At 41.6% G+C, this 13,964-nt stretch overlaps 1 protein-coding gene across 3 annotated transcripts; it reads right to left on the reverse strand.

The window, feature by feature from the left end:
- Positions 1 to 25: 25 nt before the first annotated feature.
- Positions 26 to 10,624, reverse strand: LOC100835526 (probable LRR receptor-like serine/threonine-protein kinase At1g06840). 3 transcript variants are annotated; one of them, XM_003567176.4, is made up of 21 exons: positions 10,103 to 10,624; positions 9,239 to 9,340; positions 8,929 to 9,076; positions 7,399 to 7,470; positions 6,777 to 6,848; positions 5,889 to 6,032; positions 5,726 to 5,797; positions 5,561 to 5,632; positions 5,116 to 5,190; positions 4,635 to 4,703; positions 4,359 to 4,427; positions 4,223 to 4,294; positions 3,899 to 3,985; positions 3,743 to 3,811; positions 2,937 to 3,433; positions 2,244 to 2,396; positions 1,805 to 2,091; positions 1,617 to 1,668; positions 1,129 to 1,379; positions 841 to 975; positions 26 to 675 (listed from the first exon to the last, which is right to left on the reverse strand). In XM_003567176.4, the coding sequence occupies exons 2-21, from the start codon at positions 9,336 to 9,338 to the stop codon at positions 313 to 315; spliced, it is 2,859 nt and encodes a 952-aa protein (XP_003567224.1). In that variant the 5' UTR covers positions 9,339 to 9,340; positions 10,103 to 10,624; the 3' UTR covers positions 26 to 312. The 3 variants fall into 3 exon arrangements, with proteins under 3 accessions (XP_003567224.1, XP_010232490.1, XP_024314187.1); XM_010234188.3 differs by having other exon boundaries at positions 9,239 to 9,392; positions 10,103 to 10,623; XM_024458419.1 differs by lacking the exons at positions 8,929 to 9,076; positions 9,239 to 9,340; positions 10,103 to 10,624 and adding an exon at positions 7,953 to 8,053.
- Between the last annotated feature and the right edge of the window lie 3,340 nt (positions 10,625 to 13,964).

Genomic DNA, 13,964 nt, shown 5'->3' on the forward strand with positions numbered 1-13,964 from the left:
CAATCCGACCGTAGCAGTGCAAGTCTGTAGCTGAAAGGATTTCGTCAGCATTCACCCTTTGTCATTTACACTCCAGTACTCCACAACAGTATATATCAGTAGTAACATTGCATCCTACAGTTCCCGATAAAAAAGAAACATTGCATCCTACAGTTGTTAAACACCCTGATCTTCAGAAACGCACAACACACATTTCATTTACAGAAGAACAAATCGCCCGGCAGGCCAAACCAGCGTTCTACAATGCATCAATTACTTACAAGCCTACTGCCTATGCCCATTTACAACACGAAAAAACACTGGCTGGCCATGCTAGCGAGGAGCCACTGTCCCGGATGGGATGCCACTGTGGGCGCGGCCGCTGCCGGAGGTTTGGAATGAGCCAAAATGCTCCCCGGTGGTCGTTGTCACGGAGTTCGAGGTGGATTTAGTTAGTGTGGCCGAGGAGCCTATCTCCATGGAGGTTACCGACACAAGATCCTCTCCTTCAGGCAACAAACTCCGGATGGCATCGAGCTCCCTGACAATCTCAGCCATGTAAGGCCTCGCATCGGTCTCATCCTGGCAGCACTTCAGGGCCAGCGACAGGAACCTTGTGATACATTCTGGGGAGCATGAGGAGATTCTGCTGTCGATGATTCCAGAAATGTCTCCCGATCGGTAAGCCGTATTTACCTATAGTAAGAAACAGTTTATATAGTTCGCTAATAAAATTCTAATGAATTACTGATATTCTTACTGAATGGTCAAAAAAGTTCCAATACCTAAACAACAATACTAGGTGTAAACAGTTAATTAAATCGGGGTACTAGGTGTAACTCAGAGCGGAACCGTCGTTACCTCTCTAACGATGTTTTTGCCGTGCTGGATTGGCTTCATCCCTGTCAGTAGTTCAAGAAGCACAATACCAAGGCTATAGACATCACTTTTCTCTGTCAATTTATGAGTTAGGAAGTATTCTGGATCGAGATAGCCCTGCCAAAAGGAAATATGATAGATATGATCAACCAAACTTGCACATTACAAGAAAAACAAGTATTGTGTTGCCTGTTGTCTGTCATGGAACAGTAAAAATTGGATCATGATGGGTGCAGGTCTTGCTAGATTGCAAGGTCTAATGAGACTTACTGGAGTGCCCTTAACAACAGTGGAGATATGAGCTGGCAAAGTTCCTTCAATATCCGGGACTGGAGCAAGCCTTGAAAGACCAAAGTCAGCCACCTTCGCTACAAACTTGGAGTCCAATAGAATGTTGGTGGCCTTAACATCACGGTGAAATATAGGAGGATCTGCCTCAGTGTGTAGATAGAGGATTCCCTTTGAAGCACCCAGTGCAATATGCAACCTCTGACTAAAATTCAGAGGTATTTTAGAAGTTACTGCAAGAAGTATTATATTAGATTAGGTGCTTAACATCCAACACAAGTTTAGAATTATGCACTTTGATTTATTTATTTTCAGTGCCCAAAGAAAACACATCAGACTAACAACAAACAGACTGAATATGGATACCGGGAGATGTGCTGGGACCATAATCGACCAATGTAAGAAACCATGGTTATATGGGGTGAAAAGAAGGTAGGAAAACTTGAAAGCGTGACTTGCCGCTTACTCACCAGAAAGATGATCACGTAGGGTGCCATTTGGCATGAATTCATACACCAGCATCTGCAAAACACAATTCTCTGTGAAAAACAATTACTGCAGTCTGCATATACTTCTGCATACATGATAAGCATGCTTAGAACAACATGACCAATATATTTTATTCTACGTGAACGATCTTACAAATTGACATATGCACCTGTTCATCTTCTTCATCACAATAGCCAATCAGAGAAACCAAATTACGATGATGCAATCTTGACAGCAATTCTATTTCTGTGCAAAATTCCTTTGAACCTTGCAGAGAGTCTTCATGTGCTCGTTTGATTGCAACAGCTGTTCCATCAGCTAGATTTCCTTTATAGACTTTTCCATAACCTCCCTGACCAACTTGAGCTGAATCATCAAAATCATTTGTTGCTCCAGCCATTTCTTCAAATGTGAAGAATCTCACACCATCAACCTTGACAGAGAACCTTGACAGTACTGCAAAATAACATACCTCTTTAGATATGGTGGTCTGAGTTTAACACCTATAGAAACTCTAAAAGTTTACTTGCTATAGAGTTGAAACATATCAGATGTTGTCTCTTTAGTCTTTAGAACTCCCATATAAATGAAGGATGCCCCTGACTTACATGAGCGCCTCGAAACTGTTCGACGTTTTGAGCGTCTTTTCATTATAAAAATTGTAGAAACCACTGACATTGCAATAGCAGCAGTTATGGTTCCTGCCAAAATTCCAGCTAGCGCGCCCTTGCTTAAACCTGACGACACCACAGTTGGAAATTCTGCACAAGGAGTCAAAACAATAAACTGGTGAATCATAAAACTGGATGGAGTATTTTTTGTACGGCAGTGTGAAAACATGTAGTGGTGAATCGTAAACTAGCAATACAAATATTCTAAATTCCTTGTTAAGTTGGTATGCCTTTTGAAAAGATCTCATTATCTTCTCCTTGTTAAGTTGGTATGCCTTATGAGAACATGTAGTGGTGAATCTCACGTATTGACAACCACGTTCTAAATTCACAACAAAAATGCATAGCATATAGGCTAGAAGAAGGCAAAGAAATAACCAAGATCTATTATGTTGCATGAAACAATCACCAATTGCTGAACATAATAACACCAAATATTCCGTACGAACACTATAGACCATACATGGATATCTGATTCTACTAGCATATGAAACAATCACAAAATTTCAGTAATATTCCACTGTCTGTCTTTGCAAACTAATTACACATAAAGATGACACATTTCAACTAATTGTTTAATATGGTAAAATTGTGAATGTAATTTTCTTCTGCAAAATAAATTCTGCATACCGTCTGCATAGGAACCAAGCGTGAAATTCAGAAGCTCATATGGACCAAAAATATCCGATAGAGTAACCTCCCATCCAGCAAGTAAATGTCTGAGCTGCACAACCTCAGACATATTGAATAAAGTAGTATTACTTGGGAATAACTTCAAATGCATATTCAGCCTTGGACCGGCCTCCCATATGTAGTGCTCAATGTATAGCTGGTAAATCTGCAGGTGCAATTCAGAGGTTGAGTCGATCTCAAAGGCTTCTTTGTAGGAACGGAAGTCGGCGATCCCTGGACTCTTCAGCCGAAATCCAACTCCGAGTGGCACAGCACAGAAGCAAGGTATAGGGGACGATGGATTGTATTCATAAGTTTTATCCTTTGGGCAAGGAGCACAATTTATACTGACTTGTGGTCCCTGTCCAGAGGGTGCTTCATTTACAGACGTGGGTTGACAAAGACCGGCTGCTCGAGCTGAATTAGAACTGTCACATACAGGGTTTCCAAAAAGCCTGCAGAAAATGATAATGATTGTAATGCTATTTGTCATATCAGAGAGAGATGATTTGGTTGAAAATCTCAGGGTGATTATTATTTTTGTATTTTTCCACGTTATAGAATCTGTATTAACCTTAACATCTCTTATACAGGTGTGCTACCAGCTGTAACTTGACAGCTGATGCTGCTAATGTCAAACTGTTCAGATCTCCAGCGATGAAATTTCTATATTCCCAACAAATTATAGAGCTGAACGTGGGCTATGTATATAAGTGCGCAAGAAGTGCAAACTGATATCAATTTTCCATGGCAAAACAACATACAGAACAGTGGCAGCTTTTGGAGGCTCAAATGTAGCCGGAATAGTGTCGAGGGAGTTGCTTTGAAAATCCCTGCATTATTATAAAAACACATTATATATTATATATGCATATCACGAATAGATTAGCAGAAAGTGCATATGCAGAAGAGTATCATACAGAACAAGGCTTCTGTTTCCTGTAAAAGTGATGTTACTCCAGATAGCCGATGGAACAGCACCGTCGAGGCGGTTCCCTTCAATTGACCTGTAAAACGATAATTTCATATACCTCTAGCAAAATAAGTAGCAGATATTGCTAGCAACATACTTGTACTTGCAAAGTAAATCAGTTTACCTACTCTTTTTTTCCTTACACTATTAGTTTCTGAAAAGAACATAATAATCTATAGTTCAACAAGGAAAGCATTCATCTTCAGTGGCATGAGAGATTAGCACAGTTATCAGGCATAAGAGCATCATTTTGTAAGGTAACGTTACTTACAAGAACTGAAGATTGGGTAGCCCAGAGAAGTTTGCCGGAATAGTTCCATTGAGAAAGTTGTGCGACAAATCACTGCCAGAAACTAAAAGTTAGTTTAGTTATTTTAAAATACACACTATTACCAAGAGCAACATACATCGTTGTGATATTTGAAGCGAGCTTATTGGTTGGGATAGATCCTGTCAGTTGGTTCCAGCTAAGATCCCTGAAAGTGCATGCCAGAATTAGCAAAGAGATACTGAATAATCTCCTGAATTAGCCAACACAATTACTTAGAAACATATTCTGGACAAAGCAGCTGTTCCAAAATTGCTGCTACAAACTAAAATAAAAGGACAATCTTTGATAGCAGGATTTCAAAAATAGTAAGACTGAGAAAGAAATTGCAGCATTTATTTTGATCTGGACTTACAAATATCCAAGTTGAGGTATGCCACTTAGGTCAGGGATAACTCCTTGCAAACTGCAATTCCTAAGACTCCTGCTAACATGAAAAAGGATTACAAACTTGAACATACATCTTGATTTGAGTTCAAGTATGATGGAGAATATGTGTTAATCTTATTGAATGAAGTTAATCAACTGAATTATTATTTTGTTGTTGCAAGGGGGTGTTACTCATATCTCAAGGTCTCAAAACATACATTTCAAAAAGAACGTTCATATTTTCCACTCAAACTTGTGATAGCCTCTGCAAGTCTGAACTCCCTCCGATCCATATTAATTGTCTCAAATTTACCCAAATATGGACGTATCTATGCCTAGAAAGCGTCTAGATACATGTAATATTTCGACAATTAATATGGATCGGAGGGAGTATTTCTTATGGCCCATGCAATACCCTGCATCTGCATCTAATTCAAATACTAAAAAGGGAAAGGGGTTGTACTCACAGCTTTAAAAGTGTCGGTATGTTGTTGTATGCAGCAGGGATGGAACTTCCACTGAAGTTATTATTATCAGCCTGACTAGAAGTAGAAAGACACAGATAAAGATGAATGTAATTAGCTAACATAAGTGTTAAATTTATCTAAAAGAACAAAGAAACATCCTCGAAGAGAAAGATATTTGCTACTCCCTCCGATCCTAAATTAAAACAACGACAAGAATTTAGGATCGGAGGGAGTACTTGTTTAGTAACAAGCCAAAATAGATTTAATACACCGGCAAAGTTATATTAGAGTATACTCAAGAAATTTTCAGTATTAATTAGTCTTCTCAGGCAGCGAAAGTAAGTATAATCATCAAGCAACCAGGAACTGAAATAAACCAGAACACATTCTGATACGAAGCAACTTTCTATGTCAACGAAGTCTCTTTGGGTACCACTGCACTTACAGTATTTTCAAACTGCGTGTCTCCGCTAATTTGGGGGGAAGAGGTCCAGATAAATTATTGGAATCCACAAGGCTGCAGTTTACAGTACAAGACAAATTTAAACACAACCACTGCAGATTGCATAACAGGATAGAAAAATCAGAACAGAAGCAGATGTCCACTTACAGATGAAGGAGCTCGGGTAATCTGGACAACTCAGATGGGATTTGCCCACTTAATGAATTGTTGTTCAAGTGACTAGAGGTAAAAGGGGAGTCACGATTACAAAGGGCGAAATAAAAAGCAACATAGGAATGAAAGTGAGAAGACTATGATACTTGATACTTACAGATGCCTCATGCTTGTTAAGTTAGCAAACGATTTAGGTATGGGTCCAGATATTTGGTTTTCATCGATTTGTAATCTGTTTAAGTTCTGGAGAGAGCCAATCTCATCTGGTAAGGTGCCAGATAGCTGATTACCATTCAAAGTTCTGCAAAAATTGAGGTAGTGACAGTGAATATTATTATGAATGTTTACTTATATCTAAAGAAAGTGTACACAAGTTTCCATCAAGATTGAAGGAAAACACTAGACCGTAAATATATTTATGTTTGGACAAAAGTGAATGTAGAACAGCAAGAAAACTAACCCGCACAACAAAAACATTGACACGAGAGGGGAGAATTTTCTAAGACATGCTATACAAGACGACATAAAAGGCAGATTGACCTAATGGCAACCTGGACTACTGCACAGAGAACTATATAAAACTGCCTAGGACCTAGGTGCTTCATGACCTATATACATACTTGTCAGGATTCACTACACGTCTACACTCAATGCTAAGTTGTTTTAGCCCATTTACTGCAGCTTTCCTTTTAGTTAAAAAAAGAAGATTGGACAACTCTTTTATTTTCCAAAAAGGAAGGTAAACACCTCCGGTCATCTACATCCACAGATGTACACAACCATATTTCATTAAATAAGATTGGAAAAATGTCCCTGTCTAATAACAACACTAAATATATGGGATCAAACACAAATGCCATCCCCAATGCTGAATCAGATAAACGGGCCTTTATTTTGTTTTTTTTGGACACAATGAAGAAAAGAACGAGAGAAAATGTTGTTTTGCACTTAGACTTCTGTCGCTTTGCATGATAAACAAGTACTGTGGCTTCATGTCCACACTGAAAAAAGGGTACAGAAGTTAGTTCAGATAAGAGGAACTTACATAAGCTTGAGCGTTGTGATATTGCCTATCTCTTTCGGGATGCTTCCAGTCAAATTGTTCCACATAAAATCCCTTCCAAAACAATAAGTACAGCAGTTATCTCACATATGTTGGGTACCTGATGGTATAAAAAGCATGCACACCGAATAAACAAGTAACATGAAAGGAACAGTTCAAATGGGACAAGATCTGTTATTTTTCTGTCTAATTCTGTCATTTTTGTAAGTTTGTTTTGTCAGAAAATCTGGGCCTTGCTCAAAAGCCACTTAGCCATAAAAAACATGAAGTGGAGCCCATGCAGTACAATATTCAAAAAACACTTGAAAGGGCTAAATTCAGTCAGCATTTTTTTTTCTTCGAACCTAAATGTGTGTCATTGTATATTAGAAGAACACCAAAGAAGGCGCAAAGTACAGACCATGAACGGACAACAGTGGAAGACAACCAGGGAAACCCAACAGAAGCAACAAACAAAACGAAAGAACGAAGAAAACCAAGCTAAGAAACAGGAAACCAAAACTGCTCTAAACTATGAACAAACCTGAAAAAGAACTACCTAAACCTACAGGCTGAGCAGCTACAAAAGTTAGAAATTTTAACAGTCCACCCAATTAGTACTTACAATGTTTTCAGCTGAGACAGAAGACCAACCTCCGGTGCCAAAGTTCCAGAAAGATTCATCTTAAGCAACTGCCTATGTGATGAAAAGGTATGCATTATTAAGCGGAACAGAACATGCTACCCAATCAACATATTATGCTTTATACAGAAATGAAAGATAAGTGAATAACAAACAGATTTTAGGACACAAGATAGAGCAATGCAACAAAAGCACCAGCGAGTGACCCTCTTTTTACTAGGAATTGCAAACTTAGTCTACAACAGTAACTAAAAGGACCTACAGTACTAATGACACTGAAAACTATATTAAATATTGGAGAAATTTAGAGACTTTGTTAAGCTTTCAGTATTAAACTTGAGTGTAATAGTCTTTGCTCTCAGAAAATACGTGGGTAGCTTATACAATAGACAAGATATGTCCTTCGATGAAAAAATTGGAGATGTGAGTGCTGTTGAGCTGACAAAGAAAATTGCTATTTCAGTTATAGTGTTTAACTTGGGAGCTGCTTTTATGGCTGTTGCTATCATTCGCTGCAGTAGCTTGTTAATACTCACAAGGCTAATTGCTTCAGCAGAGGAACATGTGCATGAAAAATAATTGCTTCCGCCGACCGCCTAGAGAATAGGGGCCTTGATCACCCGGACGCCTGCCCAGTCTACGATCAAAGAGATTAGAGCATTTCTCATCGCGAACGAGCCCTTGGCGTAATGGTTAAGGGAACAACTCTAGTAGCACTCCTCAGGTCCTGAGTCCCACTCCCAGTGGGAGCGAATTTCAGGCTGGGGTTAAAAAATCCCCTCGTCTGCCCCACGCCTTAAGCACAGACCTAAGGCCCGCCCGCTCTCACACAGGCTTCGGTGCCGCTGTGTATGGTGTGGGGCAGGAGTTCGGGGGTTTCTCGACCTGCGTGAGAAGGTCTTCTTCTTAATGCAAAAGCCTGGGGGGTGGCTTACCCCTTTGAGGTCAAGTTTTTTAGAGCATTTCTCATCTTCTCACTGGGTGCGTTTTCGCTCATCAGGTTTGGCACCAGGTCTTGCAGAAATTCAATCTGCAGTCCATTTGCTCCGAGCCGAATGACTCCTCCAGAAGCTGGTTCGCCTGCAGACCGGGCTGGTGAAGGCAATTGAAAGGGCACTCGTTCTCTCATCATTCTCACTGCTTGGTGACTTTGGCGTCTCCGCAGTGACTGCATTTTCAATGGTGCTACCCCCGAGGTTCATACTTTGGTAGAAGCCATCTTGGCTGAGGCCAATCTCTAGATGATTGCCGGCACCAAGGCCCTCCGAAGGCTGCGGTTCCACTCGCGCCTTCCTGATTAGCTTGTCTAGCTAGCGCTAGTGTACAGTTTTGGCTTTGTTTTTTTTTTCTTTTGCCTTCTTTTTCTTTGTTTGCTTTTATAACTTTCGCCTTCTCGGAGCTTCTTCTAATGAAAATGACACCCACTTACCAGAAAATATATCTATTTTAAAAAACATACCAGAATTGAAAAAAGGAAAGTACGGGTATAATAAGCATGTGTGTTAATCATACAATTCTGTCACATGAAGATATGCATCACTGGGTATCTTTTCGCAGATGATTCCTGCCCAGCGTGGTGTGCATGGATCCCCTCTGTTCCAATTCTTAAGGTTATTCATAGGATCAATCAAACTGCCTCTGATAGCCCTGAGAGCATTTGCTGCACGTAAGAGGGACAAATTCAATCCACAGCGGTGGTTTTAAATATGTAATGGAGTATCTGAAGAGTGCAGGATAGAATTGACATTTGGGCTTGGCTTGCTGAGCCAAAGCCATGCAATCTTCTGCCCAGAACAATTTCCAACTGGAAACTTGAGGTTACCTTCAGTAGGGTGAGTGATTTGTGCCCTTACGACATCCACATGGAAAATGCACAGAACAACGAGGATTGCTGCATACAGGAACCCTCCAAACCTGGCCATGTCTGTACAATAGAATCAGCAGCAACTTGACGTCCCAGCACAGTTGCTAACAATCTGAGAATATAAACAAGCAAGAGAAACAGGTGCTTAGGAGCATTCTAAAGATCGAAGTGTCTCCAAAATGGAGGTGCTTATTCCTGGCACCCAAGGTGTGAACGCATTTCGGCTGTCTCAGATCCTTAACGATAACGACGTGCCTGACCTGACTCTGCTATGTTCAGACGAACAACCCGCGAGAAGATATGGCTCTTTCATTGACTAGAGAAAAGTAAGCCAAGCTTACATATTGCTTAAGCTCCACAGCTGGTGACAATAAATCTTTAAAACTAACAGTATTAGGCCATCCTCGTCAGTAACGCGTACTTTGATTGCACAAGGTAAATAGGAGTAGTTGGTGAAAGACTAGAAGGTACAGCTACAGACGTACGTAAGGTAAAATTTGCACGGCAGCAACATGCACGTTTCCGCATAATAGTACTGTATTTGCTACTAGAACAAAGCATCAAGCATCTCTCTCGATAGTTCCAGTTTTCAGTTTTGACACACAAAGAACATGGAGATTGGAAGTTGCAAATGGAAAAGCACGAGAATCCAAAGGATGAACAGAAGAAGGAGAACTATAACCTGGAGTGAAATTTTAACCAGAGAAAAAAAAATGTGAAGTGAACCGGCCACCGAAAAACCCCAGAGTTGTTCCCCCTCGGCAGAATAATCGCGAAGAGAGGATTGAGAAGGGGGAGGAGAAGCAAAACGAAGAAACTGACCTCCAATCCCGCTCCCAAACAGCAATCAGACACGGATATGCCCGAGACAGCAGGAGGAGATGAAACAAACGCGGGTGCAGGCGAGAGCAAATGCGGACGCGTTCGCTTCCGTCCCCACGGCGACCACAACCGCCCCGGGAAACCCTCTGCCTTTTGGAGCTACTGTTACAAGCGGCGCTTTCCACCCGCCCCTCTCTGGGACTGGGATTGCGGCCGCGGCGTCCGCGGCACGGGGCGAGTGGGTTGTTGGAGCTTGGAGGAACGAACGACAGGGGAGGAGAGGAGGGGAGGAAAGGGAAGGAGGAAGCAAGGGCCGGAGTAAGCAGCAACTTATTTATTCGCGCTGCTTATTCTATTGTGTGCGTTGGGGTGACGAGGAAGCCTCGGAGGAAGAAGAAGAAGAAGAAGAAGAAGAAGAAGAAGAAAGCGTCCGCGGCGGTCCAACCGCTGGCGACCACCGCTGCCCCTCCCTGCCGTAGCTCGTGCTGTGTGCTGTGCTGATACGGTGTTCTCGTCAGGGACCACTTGTCCAAAGCAACAAAACCCGTCATGTTTTCAGAGGGACCCCAAAGCGGAGCTATCTATGACTTGTTGCTGCGGCTGCGTCTCTCGTTCAGAATTGTCAAACCTGACACGATGGATTGGGACTTGGGAGGGGTTTTGCTTGGTCTTCTTTTTTTTTGGTTGATTGGTGATGCTTTGGACATTTCTTGTGTCTGATGTTGACCTCGCTCTAATCTACACGGTTGCTGTTGAGATGGACGGTCTGATGTGCAGCTGCTGAAATCGTGATTTTAGTTCATAGTATTTTCAACAGTAGAAAAGTTTCATCGCAAATCGTAGTGTTTGTCCATAGTATTTTCTTGAGTAGAAAAGTAGCGGTCTTTTTTAAGATGATGAGTGTGTCGTTCGGTTTTGCTGGGTGATTAAAAGTGATTCTTGTAGAGTGATTCACAGCGATTCTTTGTTCTCTTTCTTCTGTGCCGTGAGTGATCGTGCATCCAAAACCGGTGAAAGGTAAATAGTATTACTCCCTTCGTTCCATATTAATTGTTTTAAATTTGCTCAAATATGAATGTAGTTATGCCTAAAAAACGTCTAGATACGTGTAAGATTTCGATAATTAATATGGATCGGAGGGAATAGTATTATGTAAGGGTTATGTAAGTACAATACTGTGGATTTTATTAATTTTTTGGTTGCGTGTGAGTATCATCCTTCAGCAGATAGAAATTTAAGCTTTATATCAGTCATGTTCACAAAATAATCATCAAGGGAGTTGCCATTTCATATCATTCATGAACAGTTATAACATGACAGTTTTAACAGCCAAGTTAAAATGCATGAATCGTACTATAAACTGTCATGTACTACTCTGTATTCTTCTTTTAAGATGTTAGAGAACATACTTAGGGCATGCTCACAATATACTCCATCCGATCCTAAATTCTTGTCGTGATTTTAGTTCAAATTTGTACTAAAATCACGATAAGAATTTAGGACAGGAGGGAGTAACATTTATTACAGAGTATCGGAGTTTACCAGAGAAATGAAGAACAACCTATACCAACCGCTATAACTCCGAAATCACTGATCGTATTGCTAGACCGTTACAAATGTTGAAATGCACATCCCCTGACAAACAAAGTCACTGACTTTAAGTCAGGGATCCAAATCCGGCAAACATTTCTCTAATTTCTTCTTGTCGACCATTTTTTTTTCTTGCATTGCTCCGTCCGACATAGTATAGACCAAGACAACAACCATCTCATAAGTCATAACCCAGTTGCATCTATAGCCATATCCATAAACCTCAGATGTTTACTCGGTCTTAAAGTAGAACATTGCACTTTAATCTTTTCATCCTTCCTTTCGAACGAAACCCTGAATTTATTTAGCATATCATTGCAGGCAACATCGTCTAGTGTTGATTTTATTCCTGACTTGAAAGTGGTGAGATAAATTTTAAGAGTCCTAACTTGACGGGGCGCTTGCTTTTGACCTTTCCTAAATCAGTTATTCATGCTAAAAATGTTTGCATAATCTCAGAGGGTTATTATTAGCGCAGCATGGACCTCCAGAAATAACCAGCCACCTTTCACCTTCAGGCGTGAGTCGAGTCGAGTGCGACCAGAGGAGAAACCATCGTCGGCAACACTGTGTGTGTCGTCTGATTTCGCTGGGCTGCGACTTGCCCCTTTGTACGGCGCCATTGATCAGTCCAAGACAAGGACACTTGATTGGATTGTGCGATCATGTGTGTACTAGTATTTCGCTCCTTGTGAACTTGAAGAGTTCAATAACCTAACCCTTGACGATCACCAGTCGTACACAAGACAATTCCACCCGTGGGAACTTTTTATATTGCGTATGAATCACAACATGTTTCTCCCGTTTCCAGCCAGAGAACAAGCAGCTTCCGGATGGTGGTTCAGGTTTGATCAAGGTCATCTCAACTGCTAAGCTACGCCACATATGTATCTGTTCTCGCAGAATATTCCGTTTTCACTTGGTAACATCCGTGTCACGGTTTTGCTTCTCTGATTTACGTGGTAAGCACAACCTACACGTCCCGTCGGTCCCGACAATCTTATCAGTAAAATAAAGCCCAAGAGATAACCATAAGCAGCTCGCTTTAGGCCTGTCAAAGCAGCACGCGTGTTGACAGCAGATGGCAATGCATCTTCTCACTGACGACAGCAAAAGAACGGTGGGTGAATCCAAACGTGAACGATTCCTGATATCAGCAAGCTTAAATATAAAGATAAAAGAAAAGGAGGCGTAGAAATCGGTGGCAAGTACGAAACAGAGGAAGATCGTGGCCCCCTCAGTTTCACTCTCCAACGGCATCGGAGGGTGGATCGTGATGTCGACCGATGTTCTCGGCGTCTTTGTGCGTTATCTGAATATCTGATACAGCAGTGCGGAGCGCATAGCCTCAGACGGGATCATGAACAAATGCGACACCGGTTCACACGGCACAACAATGCATTTGTCTGCAGGGTCACCGCCTCGCCTGGTCACCATCTGCCAATCGCTAGTCGGGAACTGTGGCTTTCAGCGAAGAAGAATTAAGAAAGGACGGCGGGGGCCTTTATATTGGATTGCAAAGTAAACGGCGACCCAAGTGCTAGTTTATACAGGTACGGGATTCGTACGCCTGGCCTGAAGCTGACAGCTGAAAAATATTCGGATGTCCGCTGAATGCTGTCCTTTGAATGAGCTAAGCACAACGCACTACTAAGATTAATTGGTGGTGAGCAGAGTCTGGCGTTAAACCGCAATGGTATGTCATTCGCTACGAGATTTGTACAAGATGCGATGGCGTCTGCATGTACTCCGTACCCAGTAGGAGATTGGAGTTTATAACTTTCACGAGAGACCGCTGATACTAGTAAACGAAAGCGTTTTGCTCTCATTAACTGATGTTTGTATGTCGGGCGTGAGAAGCTGCACTGATAACTCCAGCTACCTGCCCTTTGTACGTGATGGCTGAACGAGCGAGCAATGCGTTACATGAACAGATGCAAGGTACGGTATTTACCTTTCACTCTTTCAGTAAAGGGACTGAATCAGCATGCATGATTCATTCACGAAATGCGGCAAATACGGTCATGAGTAGTAGTAGCAGTGGTTTTGCACTTACAGGCGACTTACGTTACTAACTTACGGGACTTGCTGCGGCTACCGTGTAGACTGTAGTTAATCGTTGTACAGCATTTCTGTCAATCGGTGTATCTAACCTGATGCAGTACGTACTTCTATCAACCGGAGAGAACTCTTGCGCTGAATTGGCAAGTCGATCTGAGCCAACTCATGTGCTACGGCAGCTAAGCTATACTGCATTGGCCTTCTTAATTTC

The sequence above is a fragment of the Brachypodium distachyon genome, chromosome 2 (genome assembly GCF_000005505.3).
Source record: "Brachypodium distachyon strain Bd21 chromosome 2, Brachypodium_distachyon_v3.0, whole genome shotgun sequence".
Taxonomy (NCBI): domain Eukaryota; kingdom Viridiplantae; phylum Streptophyta; class Magnoliopsida; order Poales; family Poaceae; genus Brachypodium; species Brachypodium distachyon.